Raw genomic sequence first — 18,899 nt, 5'->3', positions numbered from 1 at the left:
AAGTAAATTCAATTTCAATATTTTGTTTTTTTTGTATACTCTTTCAAAAACCAGTTGATGTTTCAAATATTTTATGCTGGTCAAATTTAAAGGTGCTCCTTTGGGCCACCCAATTTTGGGTGGCCCAAATGAGAACCTTTATTTTTGAATAGGTGTTTAACGATAGTATATGCAGTCATACCAGCGATAATGCACGCGATAATAGTCGCAGTTATATACCTACGAGACTGTTGCCACATATAGTGTTCTTTAACCACTACCATGCGTTTTGCCGCTACTATTGCTAGTGCGAGCAATGAGATTGTTACGGTAGTTAGCTACATTCTCCATGGTGGAAGCTGCATGTAGTGTTCACCCTGATAGGACCAGCCAATGGCAAACACTAGGTCAAGTAGCTTGTTGGAGTTAATGCAGACCAACACATAAAACGTTGAGTCCAACAATACAACGTAAAGCAGATCTATGCATGCGTGTTGGAGTCCACGGCCTCACCTCCTAGAAGGAGGGGTTAGAAGAGGGTATACCGAGGTTACGCCGCTGCTGGCATTGAATGCTTAAGTTGGCGTCCACATTGAGCATGGCATAAGAACCAGTCTTAGACAGAAAGCTGAGCACACACTACATGAGTTGGTTGAGGGACTTGTTAAAGAAAGCCTAGGAAGGAGGAGATGACTCTAGAATGATCGAAGTAGAGACAAGAGTAGAGAGCCTCACCTAGTTGTGCAGATTTTTGGCCAAGGGGGCGAAAGGGAGATAGTTAATGAGGATGGGCAAGAGAATAAGGGTGGTGTTGGACAGGGCAATGGAGGTGATGTTGGTGTTGGGCAGGATTAAGGGCAGCAGGTTGCTCTGCACCCGCACCCACTTGGCCACGGAGGTCACCTTGGGCTGTCCTATGCTAAGTAGCAACATGCAACTCGGAATGTAGACGTCCACTTCCAAACACGTCCCACCCAACGTCTTTAAAATGTCACTAGTGTTGCACTTTTTGAATTTGTGGAGTTTCTCTCTCATGATCCCACTTGAGAGAATGTCAAGTTTCTATGGGCTTATGATATTCTCCATTATTACTTCCCCCTTGCACCATCACCCTCCTCCGCCATGCAAGGTCGTGTTAACAAAATCTTACCATATAGGTGCCAGCTTCTTGCAAGCAATTCTTGTCGGGTGTACAGTTGGCACAAGAAGTGATAGTTAGATTGTTGAAAGCCCTTCAATAGGCCTACATTTGGCAATGAGGAGAAGATAGGCACCTTTGAAATGAAAGTGTCCAGCTACTGCTACTGCGGGGCATATTTGAACATACCTACTTGATGTATATCTTCAAGATCTCATTCACCGCCGTGCAAATCTTCATTATTTTTACGAGGATTTCCATACTATCGAGCCAATGAGTATATTTACTTTAAGTAAATGAGCACTAACTTCATGCACCATTCAAATCTTAATCAATTTTTAAAAATTAAAAAGTATGTTTAAAACGACCTTCCCTTGTTCGCAAAAAGGGGAGACCACTAAGGCCAAAAACCATCTAATTTACCTCTTAAAACTTCACAGGACGCACAGGAGAGAGAGAGAGAGAGAGAGAGAGAGAGAGAGAGAGAGAGAGAGAGAGAGAGAGAGAGAGAGAGAATCTTGTGACTCAGGCAAGAAACAATAAGGAGAGAAATAATTATATACACTATACAATCTAATTAAGGAGGTCCCATGAGACGTTGCCCACAGTTGTACAACTCTCCTGCACTGATCAGCTAATTAGAGCTTTTGCCAGTTTATCACAACAAATATAGGTTATCCTCCCATGAGATCACCCATGAACGTATACTCTTCTGCGTCTACATTAGAGGAGTCATGAAGGGCCATGAAGGGCTGCTGGCCAAAGCCTGCTGAGTGATGAGGGTGGCCAAGATTTGGGTCCAATGAAAGCGATGCGGGAGGCAACGCTGTTGCCGTTGCCGTTGCCAGGCAAGTACATACAGGTGGCTCTTGTAACCATATTTCACCTTGGGGAGCACTCAAAGACCTTAGAAGGGGGGATGCATGATATGGGAAAGATAGATTGACACTATGGTTACCATTATTGCTAGTATTGATATGGTTCACTTGTGTGCTAGAAGGTCTTACTGATGGAAGCTTGGATAGCAGTGCTTGTAGACTGGTCATGGATGGCATGATTGTTGCATGTGAATTCATGTGGTGATCGGTCGTCATCGTCGGGCCTTTCGATGCCACTGCTTGGCTAGTTGGGTTGATCACCATTGACCCATTCCATGACATTTGTCTCTCTAAATTCCTTTGTACCACTTGATGCTCTGCTTGATGACGATCTCCGTCTGTTTTGCTCTCTCGTGATATTCCCTGCCATGCATCAGAAGTAGATGTTGAGATGCACCACAATTTATGATATGAGTTTGGTGATATTTTTCGGTCGGCTAGTACGCCTTAGAATATCTAAAATCCTTAGAATCAAGGGCATTCACTAGTGCCACATATTTTTATTTTTATAATGATAAAAAGCTCCAGCATTTTGTGAGGTTTACCGGTGGAGATGAAGGTGCTGATGTAGAAAGTGTAACCAACAAGCTATTGAACTTTGTTTGAAGGAGAGCAACAAAGTTCAGATCCTCTGGAATCTGTATTACAAAAAGAACAAAGCAAGAAGATTAAAGAAAAAGTGTTAAAAAGGCAAAAAGTTTAAGCAAAAAAGGTGATGTCAATGTGATAAGGATATATCCAAGAGAGCATCAAAAAGGAGGTGAGGGCTATTTGCATGCAAAACAGAAGAAATGGGCATATTATGTGATACATGAGTACAAGGGTATTTTGTAACTTGCCAAAAAACTTTGTAACTTGAAGAGAGAGCAAAAGAGGAGTCTCAAACAAAAACATTAGAGATACTGAATTCAGCAAGAGAGAAGAGACCATACTTTTTGAGTGGATCCAAGCTGCACGAGGCCCTCTCGAACGGAGATAATGGTGATCGTCTGCAAGCAACACATTGTATTGTTTAAACCCTAAAACCTTTGTAGAGGCAGAATGCAAAAGCTATCACAAGAAGATTTAGAAATTTTCTCATGTAGGAAAAGGGAGACTTTTTAAGTGTTTTTCATACAATGCATAACATCATGAGCTGTGGGGGGCCGGTGGTCCCCTGCCCCCAATCGTAACTAGCTAGGTATGCCGTGCCTCTCGAGCAGAAGCTCATGATGTTGAATTAAGTCATAATGTGGGAATAATTGTTAGAATCTCTCCAAAACTTCTTGTGTATGAATCAGATATCCAATGACACTCAATAACATTGTCCCACATACTACTCTCTCTCTCTCTCTCTCTCTCTCTCTCTCTCTCTCTCACACACACACACACACACACACACACACACCTGTATTCCAGCCTTGAATTGAGGCTCCCAGGTTCTAGGCTGCTGCTTAGTTTAGCAAAAACCAGAAAAAAGGTAGGTCAAAAAGTACACAAATTTCAAAAGGGAACCTGGGTTCAAACCTCAAATCAAGCTTTATCACCTTTTTTGACTCGAAAAGCTAGAAAGAAAAGTTTGATGGCCCTTACGAAAGAAAAGTGAAAAGAAGGAAAGAAGGAGGGCAATGGGCCATGCATGTGAGCTTACAGGGTCAATGGTGCTTTGCCAGGAGGGGGTGGTGTCAGAGTGAGATGGATCCTTGTGTACCCACTTGTGTCCATTCTCGGCTGATATCTTGCCCATTAGCCTATCACATCAACAAAGAAAAGCCATCAACTTTAACAAATTATGTATTGCATGTGCATAAAAAGTGGTTTTGGATGTGTTGCAAATGCTGACTCATTTTAGGGTAAGTAGTTCCCTTTTTGGACGACATAAGTAGTCTTTAGTAAAGGGTGGATTTTTGGGTGGACCATTGGAAAAGCTTGCCTATTAATGCCACACGGGCAAGTTAATGATAATACACTTCATTTTAAATTATTTGTCCTAAGCACTTGGGAAAGGATGTTGACACTTGGCACTAAGTGTTTTTTTTTGGGTTTTGGGTGGTGGGGGGGGGGTTGGGGGGGGGGGGGGGGGAGAGAGAGAGAGAGAGAGAGAGAGAGAGAGAGAAAAGTAATGGGATCGATGGTTAGGGTTGCGTGGGGAGGGGGGGGGATCTCAAGGCGCACTAAACTGGCCAACAAGAAAAACGAGGTGCACCGCCAAAAAAGCGAGGCGCATTAAACCTAGCCAGCAGAAAAAACAAGGCGTGATGAGGAGATTTGAACCCGTGACGTCGCAGTTCGGGTCTAGGTTCACATGGGCTAACCACCTTACCCGCGCATGCATTGTGTATCCACAACCCGTTTTATAACATTATATTGTAAATTAACATAGGTTGCCCAGGCTGTCCAAGTTTAGTGTGTGTCGAGGTTTAGTTCTTGATTTGATATTTGTGGCTTCAATCTTCCCGGCCTTTGTGCGTGGACTTCTACGCCTTTGATCCCATTGCCTCCCCCTCTTAAATATGGGTGTTACTTAGTGCTGAGGGGTGTTGATATTTGTGTACCTCTCTTTGAGGAGGAACATTGAGTATTGTGTCAAACATTATTTTCTACTAACTCGCGCGATCCGCCTTTGGCGCACATGGTATTCATAAGGTGTGAATGAAACTTTCTTAATTAAATTGTGTCTGTATGACTTCGATTATTTGTTTTCATACTTAACACAAACTACGGAGGACTTGTTGAAGTAGTTGCCACACCTCTCTCTCTCTCTCTTTCTCTCTCTCTCTCTCTCTCCAATGCTAAGGGCATATTCTGGCAGCACAAAGCACATCAAGGTGAAGAAGGCATGGTGCAGAATCTAATGTAGGAGGGATGAACCTTGATGGCATGGAAATAGCCCTCCATGATGAAGATGATGTGGGAGAAGAGGAGGCATGTCGGCCAAGAGAGGCATTGGGGCGAAAACAAATGCCTGTCAAGAAAGGCTTAGATATGGACTATTGTAAACCAGTGCTCGAAAGAAACCTAGGTTTAGTGTAATCCCACAAAAATTGAAGGTAAGAAAAGCTACAAAATTCAGAGAAATTAGTGCAAGAACCTTCAAAAATTAGAGAAATTAGTGTTTTGAGAAAAATGAATTTTTTTTAGCACTGGAGCAGACCAAGGATAGCGTGAGCTTAAGTGGGGGCATAGCAGTAGTAGTCCTCGACTTGGCGATGGCACCCAACAACTCCTTGAAAAGGAAGCAAGGTGGTTGCATGGATGAAAGATTATCTTCAATCTTCACAACAACCATCAATTACATGAGAGGGAAAGGCTTGTTATATCTTATTGATTTCACCCAAGCTGCTAAGGGGCTACCTAGGTGTGGCCACAAGTCACTTGGCATAATAGGACAAGATCCCCAAATGAGTTAGACAAGCAATAAGAAAAGGAAGCACAGAGTGCTTATTGCAACACCGTAGTAGTAATAAGGAGGTGGCACATTGTGAGGAAGGAGTAGTGCGAATGGAGTTGGTCAGCCCTCGAGGGGTTGACCTCATAAAATGTTAGTGAACTATGTGCAATCAAAGGAGGGATAATTTAAATCTTAGAATTTTTATTTTTATTTGATATTATTTTACTTACAAAAATAGTTTTTTATTAAAAATTTAAACAAAATCATAAGTTTAAGGGGAAAAAAAAGGGGTCATTCTATTGCCTCATTTAATACCATGTGAGCACACATGATATAGATGGTTCCTTAAAAGTGCACCCCACAAGGGTCAGCCAACTATCGAGCACAGGCAACTCATGCACTTAACCACTCTCCATGGCAAGCCTAATGGGCATGTGAGTGGCTGACAACAAGGAGGCGAGAGTGCATTGTAGGGTGGGGATCATGCAAAAGACGCGAGCAAGGAGAAGAGGATGACATGGGCACTTAGGGTCACAGACACAACTTAGGATCATGTTCTGCTGATTCTCTCTCTCTCTCTCTCTCTCTCTCTCTCTCTCTCTCTCTCTCTCTAACAAGGAAAGATGATAGAACCCTAGGACAGAGGGACGAACGGCCAGGACAGCTAGAACAAACGGACAGGCAGATCACAAGACTGGTTGTTCGAAACGACATTCAAGAACGATAGTCGATCATGAATAGCACGGGGACAATAAACGGACAAATTTTTAAAATCGTTTCTTAAACATCCAACGACTTAAAACGAATACTTTTGGGGAGCTTTAGGGACATTTTACGCAAGGTTTACGGGCTCTTTTAGGAGGTGTTTTGGAGGCCTTAAAAGAAGGCCACCCTCAATGTATTATGCAATACTCAAGCCTCAAGCTCAAGCTTCAAGCCTCACTTGCTCCCTCCCTCTACTTTTACAAGCTCCATCTACTGTCTCAAGCATCAAGCTCCCAAGGCTTGATCTCTCTATCTACTCTCTATTTAGTATATATAATTTACTCTCTCAAGCATCAAGGCGTCAAGGTTCACGCTCTCAAGGATTGAGCCTTGATCTCTCTATCGACTCTCTAGAGTCTATCTACTCTCTAACCAGATTTCGCATCAATGGTGTCCTCTCAACCCGGCTCCTCTCGAAGATGCCCCGTCTTGTAAACAGGGACACGGTGGGATGAAGTACATTCCAATGGTTGAGGCTAAGGTGGCAGTGCAAGATCTTGGACTTGCAAGATTTTCTCTTACAAGAGGACCACATGCATCAATAAAGTACGCACTCACTTTTTGCATGAAGAAGGCCAAGATGTGAGGTCTTGCAAACATGTTACCCCAAAAGAATGAGCACAGCTTCTTGAGAAGCTCAAGGTCGGATGTGGATTACTCACCATCCAAGCCGGCCTCAAAGATAGCGAGGTTGGTTGTTGTTGCAGCATCAGTTTTCTCTCACTGACTCCATGAGTATTGTCTCATGGAATGTGCAGGGATTAGGCGGACCCTAGTTTCAACCTCAGCAGGGTCGCCTTCGTGAGGAGCTTCAACGATGCCTTGTGGGTGGTGAGATTGATATTCTTATGCTTCATGAGCATCATCTTTGTGAGAACCACATTAGATAATGTGGCCATATTTTGCATGGTTGTTATAAGTCATTTTGGTCAGCTGCATTTGGGCTCGTCTCCAAGGGAGGGGTATGTATGACTTTTGCGGACTCATGGCAGCAAGCCATTGTGGGCAGAGGCATTATTGTTCCAGGTAGGGCGTGCCTCATGGGATTCCTGGACATATATGCGTCCAATGTGGCAAATACACAAGCAGAGTTTTGCTCGCATATTGTAGAGTCTTTGCCGCATGCAGAGCAGTGGTGTGTTGGGGGAGACTTCAACATGTTGGAGAACCCCTCAAACAGGATTGAAGGTAGCCATGCTACTATGCACGGGGCTAAGTTGGCAGCTTGGAAGCGGCTATGTATGACCTTGAGGGTTTCTGATGTTTGGCAGCATTCACGCTTTATGTGGCCCTAGACAGCTTGTCTTTCTCTCGCTCGGACCGCAGAGTAGGAGGAAGGAATCTATCTCAGATAGATTGCTTCAGATAGAGTAGGAGGAGGGAATCTATCTCAGATAGATTGCTTCTATGCCAATGAACACATCTGTGACATGGGTGGATTTGTTTGCATTCTGGCAGGGACTACTTTTTCCGACCATGCACCATTGATTCTCACTGTGACAGACAGACATAGGAGGGGAGTACGATGTTGTGCATCCCTGAGAGGGTCTTCCTGGATCCAGAGCTTAGAGAGAGGGTGAGGGCACTTTGAACAGAGAGTTTGGGCACGCAGGTCACTTCTTGCTGGTAGAGTGGCCTCTAGACTCGTTAAGCTTAGTTGTTTCTTCCTCCGAGAGTTTGCATCTCGCTTGGATACAGCCAGGGAGGAGGAGAAGCTTCTCCGATGTGGCATTGTTTCCTTGCAGAGGATACAAGAGCACCACCCAGACAATCCTTGGTTGGAGGAGCAAATGAAGCTGGCTCAACAGGAATTGACTAGCATTGAGGAGCGGTGCCATGAGTTTGCCTTCCGTCGATAGGCATCTTAGTAGACCCAGGTGGGTGACGCATGTCCTCAAGCTCTGAAGCAACTGACCCGTCAAGTCTCCCCACGTGTTTGGTAAGACAAGTTTTCCCTCTAGTCCCTTTCCTCTTTCTTTTCTATGCAGAAGCAATGAGAATATTTTTGACTTCACAACAGGTTGGCTTGCGTGGTTTAGAGCTTCCTATTAGGGGAGACGAGCTACTTGAAGCTGAGTTTGTTGATGATTCAAACATGTATTTGGAGGGCCAGGAGTCCAATCTGCATAGGTGTGACCAAGATCTTGAGGTGTTTTGTTGTGGATCAGGAGCACGGATCAACTAGAGGAAGACAATGGCTTTCTGGGTTGGCAGTGCTCATACGCCGGATTGGTCGCCAGGTGTAAGGGCATCAAGTGGATTCCCCCAGGGACTCCAATATGCTATCTTGGGTGTCAGGTTGGCTTGGACTTGTCCCCTGAGCAGTAGACTGCCCCTCCCTCCTCCCTCGAGTCCCCCAGCTTCTCAGCACAATTTAGGAATACTTCTTTGATTTAGGCAAGAAACTGGGGCTGTCACAAGACCCCCTTTCTCTTCCATTTCTTCCTTAGATGGCCTCGGAGGAGGATTGAGACTGGGAGGTGGACCTTCTTCTTGCCTTTGTTGGAGGAGGTCTTGGGTAGGTGCTTGTTGCTAGAATGGGGGGAGTGACAAAGCGTCCATCCAAGATCTCCTCCAACAAAGGCAAGAAGAAGGCCAACTCCTTTGCCCTTCTACTCTCCTTCAGCGAGGAAGAAGATGAAGTTAGCCTTCAACTTTCACTAGTGGAGCAAGTCAATGCTCTTGACAAATATCTTATTGAGTCAAAAATTGGAGAGCCATCCAGTAGCTAGTGGTCTACCCCTATGGAAGTGCAAAACTCCAAGAGAGCCCCCTATCCCGACATACCAAACATAAGCCCAAAGTTCAAACCCAAAAAATAAGTTATCGTATTTTGGGATTCTGATTATACCTATTTGTATTAAGGCTCTCCACTTTCTTAACATAAATTCACGCGCTTTTCCGGTAACAAACCTCTCCTAAAGAGAGTAAAACTTAGTGTCCTGATTGTTGCCTTTGTATCAACAATACTCGTTTCAGACCTGTACTCCAAAAACCTATGAGGAACATAAGAGCATCAACATTGGGCAACAAAGGAACTACTATACTAGGATAGATGTTTGAGGTCTCTTGGGATTGATCCTGTGGCATTATAACTCTTCTACTATGTATGTGTGTGTGTGTGTGTGTGTGTGTTGCGGGCTCTATCACCAAGTAGATTAATCATTAGCTATTGCACTGCACTTTTATACAATGTGTTTTGATTTCAAGAATCGTTGGATTGATCCTTGAGGTCTCTTGGAATTGGTCCTACTAGTGCTCTATCCCTCCCTCCCTCTCTCTCTCTCTCTCTCTCTCTCTCTCACACACACACACACACACACAAAGTCACAACAGCCTACATAAGAGGATAAGAAAGAGTGTGTGAGCCACTACTTTATAACCCCCTTTATGCAAAGAGGAAAACAAATGTTAACTATCTTTCATAGTTATACAAAAGGAGTTAATACCTCTTTTCTAGGGTAAAACCCCAATAGTGGACCAACTAAGCGGGCAAATTTCGACCTCTACGTTGCACTATTTCGAGCTCGGAGGGGTGCGGCACATCAGACAGCTGAAGGCAACATCTACCAACACTAAAAGTCACAGATTGAGCAGTGATACACAGGTAATGAACGCCAACGCAAGAGTTCTATAACGTAACAAAATTGGGGGCCAGTGAGCAAACACTCCCAAGGGGAGTACAGAGCCAACGCGCTAGCGGCTTGAATGCAAAATCCAACGACAAACATTTGCCCTCATTCATGCTCACCACGACGCAACTAAAAAATCAATGTCTCATTTTTGGAGTTTTTTTGTACTAGTGTTAGGGGTCAATTGGTCCCTCTACAAGGACCCGCATAATTATTGAGGGCTTTTACCATAAGAATTAGGAAGACGAAAAGTTTTCCATCATTAGCTCGCGAGGTGACACTCGTCGACATGCTTTAACAAACGCTCCACAAGTGCTTCCAAGAGTTTAATGCTTTAGGATATAGGGGTCAGCTTAAAGACAATGAAGTTGGTAGAGCAATTGCAAAGACTTTGCTTCATCATTTTGAGCTTGGAGGAGTGCAATCAAAAGCGTTGCGCAACATGTCTGTGTCATAGAGACAAACGTTGCAATTGGCCATCCGATAACAGTGATATGTAAGTTCTCTGCCTTCATGTGTAACAAAAAGAGGGGCCAATTGCAAGACACCTGACACCTAGGGCAGTATTTAGGGCCACGACTGCTCCTCGATGGACGCCTCAAAATTGTTGCTCGCTTTGGTATCCACAAAAGGGTTTGCTCCAAGCTGTCTCTAAAATGGGCATGAATCTATACTATTATAAAAGGGGTAGGGATTCCGACTCATCCCCAACGAAGAGAGAGAGAGAGAGAGAGAGAGAGAGAGAGAGGAAGAAGAAGAAGAGAGTTTTAACGTCATAGGAAACTATCCCAAGAGAGAGGTGCCACCGCCGAAGATGGCGCCTTGATACTAGTGGTTTATAATATTACGAATGGATGGAGCCTAAACACCTAGAGAAGTATTGGGGCCATGACACCAAGAGAACCCACATCGGACGCCTCAAAATTGCTACTCGCTTTGGGTGTCGATGAAAGGGTTCGCTCCAAGATGTCTCTAAAATGGAGATGACTCTATACTATTATAAAAGGGGGAGGGATTCCGACATAGAGAGAGAGAGAGAGAGAGAGAGAGAGAGAGAGAGAGGTCACCGCCACCACTGACGCCTTTATACTAGTATATACTATTATAAAAGGGTGAAGGATTCCACCCCCTCCCCCCTGTCCCCCCAACCCCACACACGTGTCGCGAGCACCTTGATTCGGCCTATGTGCCTTGTAGCTCCGACGAAACAGAAGATAGCATGCACAACTGGGGGCGGGGGACTGGGGGCGGGGGAGAGGGAGAGAGAGAGAGAGAGAGAGAGAGAGAGAGAGAGAGAGAGAGAGAGAGAGAGAGCCGGCCATGCTTGTGGTTTATAAAATTAGGGGATGATCGATCCCTAAACAAGACCAGCCCAACTACCCTTATGTAAAGATGGGATGGGCTTGCACCCCATTTATTAAATAGATGGCAAAATAAGGTGTGCACTTTTAGATACAACCAAAGGTGATAAAACCCCCCAACAAAAGACATGATACACGGGCAAAGGGGAAAACCTGAGGATCAATACAAAAGGGAGGCAGAGCGCTCTCTCTCTCTCTCTCTCTCTCTCTCTCTCTCTCTCACACACACACACACACACACACACCCACACCCCCCTAACTGAGAGCCCCCCTCCCCCCCCCCATCCCCTCCTCCCTCTCTCTCTCTCTCTCTCTCTCTCTCTCTCTCTCTCTCTCTCACACACACACACACACACACACACACACACACAGAGAGAGAGAGAGAGAGAGAGAGAGAGAGAGAGAATACAAATTTTAGCACTTAAATGGTGTGCGAACATAGGAGTACCCTTCACCAAAATTGTAGACTTCGTGAGACATTTTGAAGAAGAGGTCTGGTTGCAATCCTGCCGTGGCACTGGCTCTTGCAAAGTCGCAAAACCCATCTTCCCATACCAAAATCCTATAATCCAAAGTGGAAAAATTAGTGATAATTTTAAGCCCCCTTTGCTACCAGAATCCTTCCTACCTTTTCAACAAGAAATTTCTTGAATGATGAATTATATTCTGCATCTTTACAAATATGGTAGTTTAATCTGCATACCAGTTCCTCTTGTTCGCCTTTGTTCGATCGAGGTAGCCGCCGATTTCCCACCTGCCAAAGGAACATGCTTAATCAGATACACTTATTAGGTTACTCTTATCCCTCATGCACAAGAAGATTTAGAAATTTTTTCACGTAGGAAAACGGAGTCTTTCTCAGTGTTTTTCATACAATGCATAACATCATGAGCTTCTACTCGAGAGGCAACACATACCTAGCTAGGTATGTGGCGCCTCCCTCACAGAAGCTCATGATGTTGAGGTAAGTCACAATGTGGGAAATATTGTGAGAATTTGTTCAAATCTTCTTGTGTCAATGGCAACCATGAACTTCCAAAGTGCTAAAAGCTTGAAGTGGGTTTCCTCAGTGTACTAGAAACCCTCGTCGACCTTCTCAATGCAACAGGCTCTACATGAGGAATAAGCTATCCCACCGGCTTAGATGAACAAACATCCGCAAGTGAAACCGCTAAATTGTGTGATGAACATACATTATGTCAGAAGGGCAGTGACATAATTAGTGGTGCTCCATATGCTCTATATTGTGCTAATCATCCAACCGCAGTGCAAACAATGAACCCATAAGGCATCAATTGAGAAGACTGATGCAAGCTCTCAAATCGCCAAGCAAGAGCATTGTTATGTTATGCTAATTTGGCTGCTCTTGTTAACATAACAACGTCACTGTGTCAAAATACCATAACAATGGCTTGGCTTTTTATGGAGATGTAGCCTCAATCAAAACCAAAATGTGAATAGTTTTGGCAAAATTTCCCCAGGTGCAAACATCGCCATATTGATTTCCTTATGCAGAATGAGGTGCTTCTATATTAAAGTGCTGAGAATTAATGGAAACCTTACTTTGGAGGAGGGAAATTACGTGGCAGTATACGCCAGAAGACCGCATAGCTCCACTGAGAGTCCGAGCAGAAACCTCGCAAACTCTGCTGCAACATGTGACTGCATAATGGCAGCCTGTAGAAACCTCCTCCCTTACTGCTGTCCATTATATTCCTCTTGCCAGCTAATTAATGCTCAACAATTTGATTTCCCCTTGCTCCTCAGTTTTCTGGGAGTACAATTAATACTAAAGCAGCTAATGTATTAGCAGAAATAGCCCATTGTACTCATTATTACCTGCTGATCAACTCTGGCAAGGGATAATGCACCTCCCTTGAGAAAGTGCCTTTCAATCATACGGACCTACATTGGCCTCTGATAATGCGTCGATGCTAACACCGACGAATCATTGCAGGATATGGGTAAAGCTGGTTGAAAACCTACTGATCAATCCCTGCCTGGGCATGCAAATTGTGCTAGCATGCTTGTCGATGGCGGTTATGAAACATCGAGAGCTCTGCGAAGAAGGAGAGCTTTCAGGGAGCGAGCTAAACCCACAATTGCGATTGAGCTTGCACAGCTAGTGATTAGCTAACAAGGCAGAGAGGGTTATGAGGAGATTAAGAAGATAGCTGTAACGGGCAGCAAGAAAGACTTCTTTCAAGAGAAGCAGAGCTGGGAAAGAATATCTCTGCCATGGTAAGCCCTTCAAAAACCTTGCAGAAGAACGTATGTATGTATGTATGTATGCGCGTATACACCCCACCCTCTGCAGAGGATACGAGTCCTACTAGATAAGGTTCCATGATTATGGCAATGAGCAATGTACATTTGTAACGCAGCCATTTTGGAGGCTATTTATTAGTAGCTTTAATTATAATACTAACTACATTCAGCTAATTGTAACCAAGATTTGAACCCAACTCTTTTGCCTTATCAGTTGATTACTAATAATAATCATCTGCAATTTATTGCATAGAAATTTTACAGAATCTTTACCTTTTCTCATTCAATTGGAGACGGCAATTCCTTTTTTTGGCACTTCCCATGGCCTACATAGTTTTACTAGCTCGAGTACTCTCTAAATAATATAGTCACATGTCCTTTTTTTTTTCATAGTTTTTTCTTGTTACTTTTCATGACATGAGATCAAGATAATGAGCCAAATTACCATACAATAACTGCTTTTGTAACAAGCTAGTTTGTTGACTAGAGCCGAGTTCTATTGGCTAAAATGAGTCCATGACTCGTCCTGGACGGAGAAAATTGGGGGAGGGGGGGGGGGGGGGGGGGGGGGGAGATAGAGAGGGACATGTGGTGCACAGTGAGCTCCCATCCGTTTTTTGGTGGCCCATCGTCATTTAGTATACTAGTACGGCCGGTCGCCTTTAGCGGTCTCCCTCTCTCTTTCTCTCTCCCTCTTTATCGCGTGCATAGGGGCTTCTCTTGATTTTGGAGTTTAGCCTTCATGTCACAAATTTCGACACGTGTAAAGGGCTCCCTTCCGCCATATTATGTTAGTTTAGATACTAGTGTGTGACATGTCCTCCAGATCGGGAGAGGGAAAGAGCTAGACACATGGCAGACGCTCCCAAGCAAAAATTGGTTGTTCACTGTCGTTTGGTATATAGAGAGATAACGAGAAATTCATTCTAAACAATAATGTAGATAAAAATATGGCTGCAAAATTAGAACAAAAAATAAGAAAATGTAGAAATAAATTCTATTTTTGTAAAATTTGCATGAATATATACTGAAAAGGGAAAAACACTACATTTTCACGAGATGGATCTCGTTTCGATAGAGCGCACATAATACATTTAAACAAAATTACATCCGAGCAAGCACATGGATGTATTCTTAAAGCTTGTCTATGCTTGGAAAAGTGAGCTCGTAGAAGTGTCGACTCTCACTTGGTGGAATTGGATATTTACCAGGAGGATATCCATAAAGTTTCTGAGACTTATACTGAGTTAGGGTGTGGTCACGCGAGGCTTTGTTATCTGTAATCCTCAACCACGTCTGACAAGAGCTCAGAGCAAAGATTGAGAGCAGCAGGTAGAGAAAGGGAGAGGAAGGCACAACTGGAAGAGAGAATCGTTGAGCTAATCGGTAGTGGAAAGGGGGAGTTTTGTAACTATACCTTTTTGGGCATAGTTACGTGACGAAGCCGGTGGAAAGCTGCCATAACAGCAGAGCTTGTCAGCACTTTTTTGGGATAACTAAGCCACGCGTGACCATAGCCTCATTTGCAAGTGTCGAGGCGGACCAAAATGAAAACGATTTTGTATATATTTTTTGTATTAGAAATAAATCTCGACTATCTAAACTAACATAATATGGCGGACGGGGGAACCCTTCACACGTGTTGAAATCTGCGACATGAAGGCTAAACTCCATAATTGAAAGAAGCCGTTGCGACATGAAGGCTACTAATGATGTCCCTATGCTTGTTAACTACCTTGTTTCTAGGCTTCAACAAGCCATGGGCAATCCATCCCTCCAAAGTGAAGTGCAACGGCAACTACGTGCTCATGGGATTCTCCAAACTCCCCACCATGAAGAGAGAGTACCTAGGAAGCCTCCTTGTGAGACTTCCAAAAAAGGCCTTTCTCCGCTTTGGAAAGAAAAAGAGGATCCGTACGAAGGGCTCAAAAATCTACTACTTGACGACACATCTCCTTCCCAAAGGAGGACTCAAGTTACAATGGTAGAGCCCCCAGAGAAGGAACGAGAAAGAAGTGAGTCTCCTGCCACCTCAGCGAAGATGGCTCCACAAAAACGACGGGCAAAACGCTCTCCATCATCTCCTAAACCGAGAAGATCATCGCACACTTCTCCACACCATAATTCAAAGAGGGATGACAAAAAACAAGAGGGAAAGAGAAGGCGACCGGCCGTACTAGTGATGTTATATGTTCACATGGGATGTTTGCGTAGATCAGGCGTAGAGGGGGGCATTGAGCTCTCATGGACTCTCATGGGGAGCAAAAGAGTCACCTATCGAGCTTACAATCGTGTCGATTGAGAATTTGATAAAGCTAGATAAGAGCAAGAGGAAAATGAAATATTCCACATCTAAGTGTAAGAATGGGAAAAAATAGCTCAAATTTCTAAAATTTCCTCTTTGAAAAATCAATAAAGAAAGGAATTGTGTATGGTTAGGAAGTCTTCAACGTCCTCTCAATCTTGACGAGGGTCAATATTAAATTCTCTCCAACAATCATGAAGGGGGCTCTAAGAGAAAGCAGCAGAAGGAAAATGAAGCCTCACTGATTACCCCCCAAAATATAGTCACTCGTATACCCCGTAGAGGAGCATCCTTTCACAAGAAGATTTAGAAATTTTCTCATGTAGGAAAATGGAGTCTTTCTCAGTGGTTTTCATACAATGCATAACATCATGAGCTTCTGCTCGAGAGGCACCGCATACCTAGCTAGGTACGATTGGGGGCAGGGGACCGCCGGCCCCCCCATCGGGCCCAATCGCACCTAGCTAGGTATGTGGCGCCTCCTTCACAGAAGCGCTCATGATGTTGAGGTAAGTCACAATGTGGGAAATATTGTGAGAATTTGTCCAGAACTTCTTGTGTTTGTGATGCCATCGGTGAGATTCTTCACATCCAAGGCGAGCTGCAAACAAGTGCGATGGAGAGTCTTTCAACTGAATGCCTCTTGCCCCATGGTGCATGACCCTTTCTTTCTTGAGCAAATGTGGACGCGGAGGTGCCCACCCTTGTGATCTTTTTAGTCTGTATGTGTCTCTTCTCAACACATACAAGTTTGCCATTTGCCCATCTCTAAGTTCATTGATAAATATTACTGCCTTCAGAAAAATTTACTCTAAACTTTTACACCAAAATCTAGTGAAAAAACTTTTTCCACAAAGAATGCTGCTCCAACATAAATTAAATATATACAAATAATAGAATTCAGCAGAAGAAACAAGAAAATAATTTTCTACTGATTTAAGAAACTTATCTGTTTCAGAGAGAGTGCTGATGCAAGCTGCCAAAAGGCCAGTTTGGGCCCAATTTCATGAATCATTTGACTTGGGGGCTTCTAAAGTTCTGTATATAATTTAACCATTTTGCTACAATAAAATCTTTGTCTTTTCAAATATGTATGATCATCATGACACACACAGGAGGAGTTGCATGCATGCATGCAAAGTCAAGACACAAGTGTTTGATGCATGCAGCATCACCTAATAATACCTGTATACCATAGCTCCATAATGTGCTTCACTATGGACAATAATTTTGGAATTATTCCAAAATTGTGGGGAGTTGTGTCCATGGCACTAAGTGGCACGGGCCGGCCCCCACGTGGGGTGGAGTAAGGGGATTGACGGCAAAGAATTGCCAGAATCTCGAGGTAAACATGCCCCGCAAAAAAATGAAGGGCGCCATTGCGAAACCCAGGCTCGAATCCACCACCCCATGCCTCAATGTCTTTTGACATGTGTGCTAACCACCAAGCCTACACGTGTGTGTTTGAAAAAGTGCTGCCCAGGTTTGATCTTAGAGGTAGTAAACTTGGACTGGCCCCCTATCCAGGTTTAGCTAGTGTCCGAGTCAAGGCCATCTAACGGACGTGGGGGCCTTGGGATCCATGCCCGAGTTGCGCACCGTGGATCCCCTTACTCCCCATCTGTGTTACTTAGTCATGAGGGAAGTCTATGAGATGATTGAGAAGCAATTTTAGCCTTGCTCCTCCTCAAGAATATCTCCCACGAGGTCTTGAATGCAACGTCGGCGGTGGGATCGCGACTCAGGGCAAACTAGGACATGCATCACGAGGTAAAATCAGTTTGGATTTGCGTTTTATAGATCCGACCACCGTGGAGTCTTAAAGACAACTTGAAATTTAGTGATTAGCCCTTGATGCTCCATTTTCTAGGTGCATTGTGGGACATTTAATCCATACTAGTACGGCTAGCTGCCTTCGGCGGTCTCTCTCTCTCTTTTTCTCTCTTCCTCTTTATTACGTGCATAGGGGCTTCTCTTAGTTTTGGAATTTAGCCATCATGTCGCAGATTTCGACACGTGTAAAGGGCTCCCCCTTCCGCCATAGTATGTTAGTTTAGATTAAATAGGGGCTCTTTACTCCAAATCATCTATAAACTCATGCATCGATGTGGTCGTAGCGATGCATGTAAACTTGGGCGGATTGTTCGAGAGAAATCACTTTAGCAACCATGCACAATTCCGATTTATCCAATAAGAAAAAATGAGAAATTTTGCCAATTTCTACTAAATTTGCAACTATTTGGCTTGAAAAGTACGTGGATTCTTATGTTTCCTCATGCTCTAAATCGGCATTTTCAAATCTTAATCTGTAACAATTGGGGCGATGATAAATTTCAAGCGCTTCTGCTACATTAATTCTGCCTCGCGAGTCTCCATTAAAAAGTTCAAGATCAATAAAATCAATGACTTTTGCTAGCGCCACATAGGCACTAGTGCTCAAAATTTAACCGGAGGGTCACAATTGCAAGTTGAGGCACACTTTTCCCGAGCACTCTTAGACTCGACACCCATTGGCAACTCAAGTTCAACATTTCATTATAAAAACAATGGAAAATTACCAAAATACCCTCTTATTTGTGGAAATTCCCAAACTACCCCTCAGTTTTGAAAAATTCCCAAAATACCCTTGTATCTCTTTTGGTTGGATTGTTCAATCTTCGTTCCTTTTTGACAATTGAGACCCGTTTTTGTCTAAAAATAATGAAGCAATTCATTTCCAAAGCCTACATAACCAACTCAAATTCTAGTTTTAGCATCTTGTATTGATAGACAATCAGTCTTCTCATTAAAAGCTACAAATTATTTTATTTTTGGAGAAATTTAATCTCGCAACAAGAGGTAATTTGTGAATTTTGGAAATTTGAAGGGCATTTTGGGAATTTATTACAAGATATTGGGTGTACTTTGGAATTTTTGAAATTTGAAGGGTGTTTTGGTAATTTCCTCAAATTAGAGGGGTATTTTGGTAATTTTCCTTGAAAAACAAAAACCAAATTACCCACCTACAAGTTCTAAACACAGAGATGGAGTAGTTGAGTGAAAACACCTACACATGGGCAATGTTGGAAAAAAACCGGGGTATAGAAAATATTTTAACCAGCTGAAATCATAAAGTCCCTTTAAGAAAACCGGCAAATTTACACAAGTTTTAGTGTAATTACCGGCAAAAGCTTTAAATTTTGACTTTAAAACCGGGAGAATTT

At 43.5% G+C, this 18,899-nt stretch overlaps 1 protein-coding gene across 1 annotated transcript; it reads right to left on the bottom strand.

Annotated features, from left to right (window-relative positions):
• Window positions 1-1,655: 1,655 nt before the first annotated feature.
• On the bottom strand, window positions 1,656-13,499 carry LOC147440868 (uncharacterized). The gene is made up of 8 exons (XM_086482675.1): window positions 12,687-13,499; window positions 11,827-11,877; window positions 11,572-11,685; window positions 3,626-3,725; window positions 3,383-3,424; window positions 2,928-2,984; window positions 2,541-2,633; window positions 1,656-2,358 (listed from the first exon to the last, which is right to left on the bottom strand). Exons 1-8 carry the CDS (start codon window positions 12,830-12,832, stop codon window positions 1,792-1,794), a joined length of 1,170 nt encoding a protein of 389 aa, XP_086338801.1. The 5' UTR covers window positions 12,833-13,499; the 3' UTR covers window positions 1,656-1,791.
• Between the last annotated feature and the right edge of the window lie 5,400 nt (window positions 13,500-18,899).

This window comes from Adiantum capillus-veneris, chromosome 15, assembly GCF_014529385.1.
Source record: "Adiantum capillus-veneris isolate H3 chromosome 15, ASM1452938v2, whole genome shotgun sequence".
In the NCBI taxonomy this organism is placed as follows: domain Eukaryota; kingdom Viridiplantae; phylum Streptophyta; class Polypodiopsida; order Polypodiales; family Pteridaceae; genus Adiantum; species Adiantum capillus-veneris.
The sequence above is the reverse complement of the archived record's forward strand: the minus strand, read 5'-3'. Positions and strand labels throughout refer to the sequence as shown.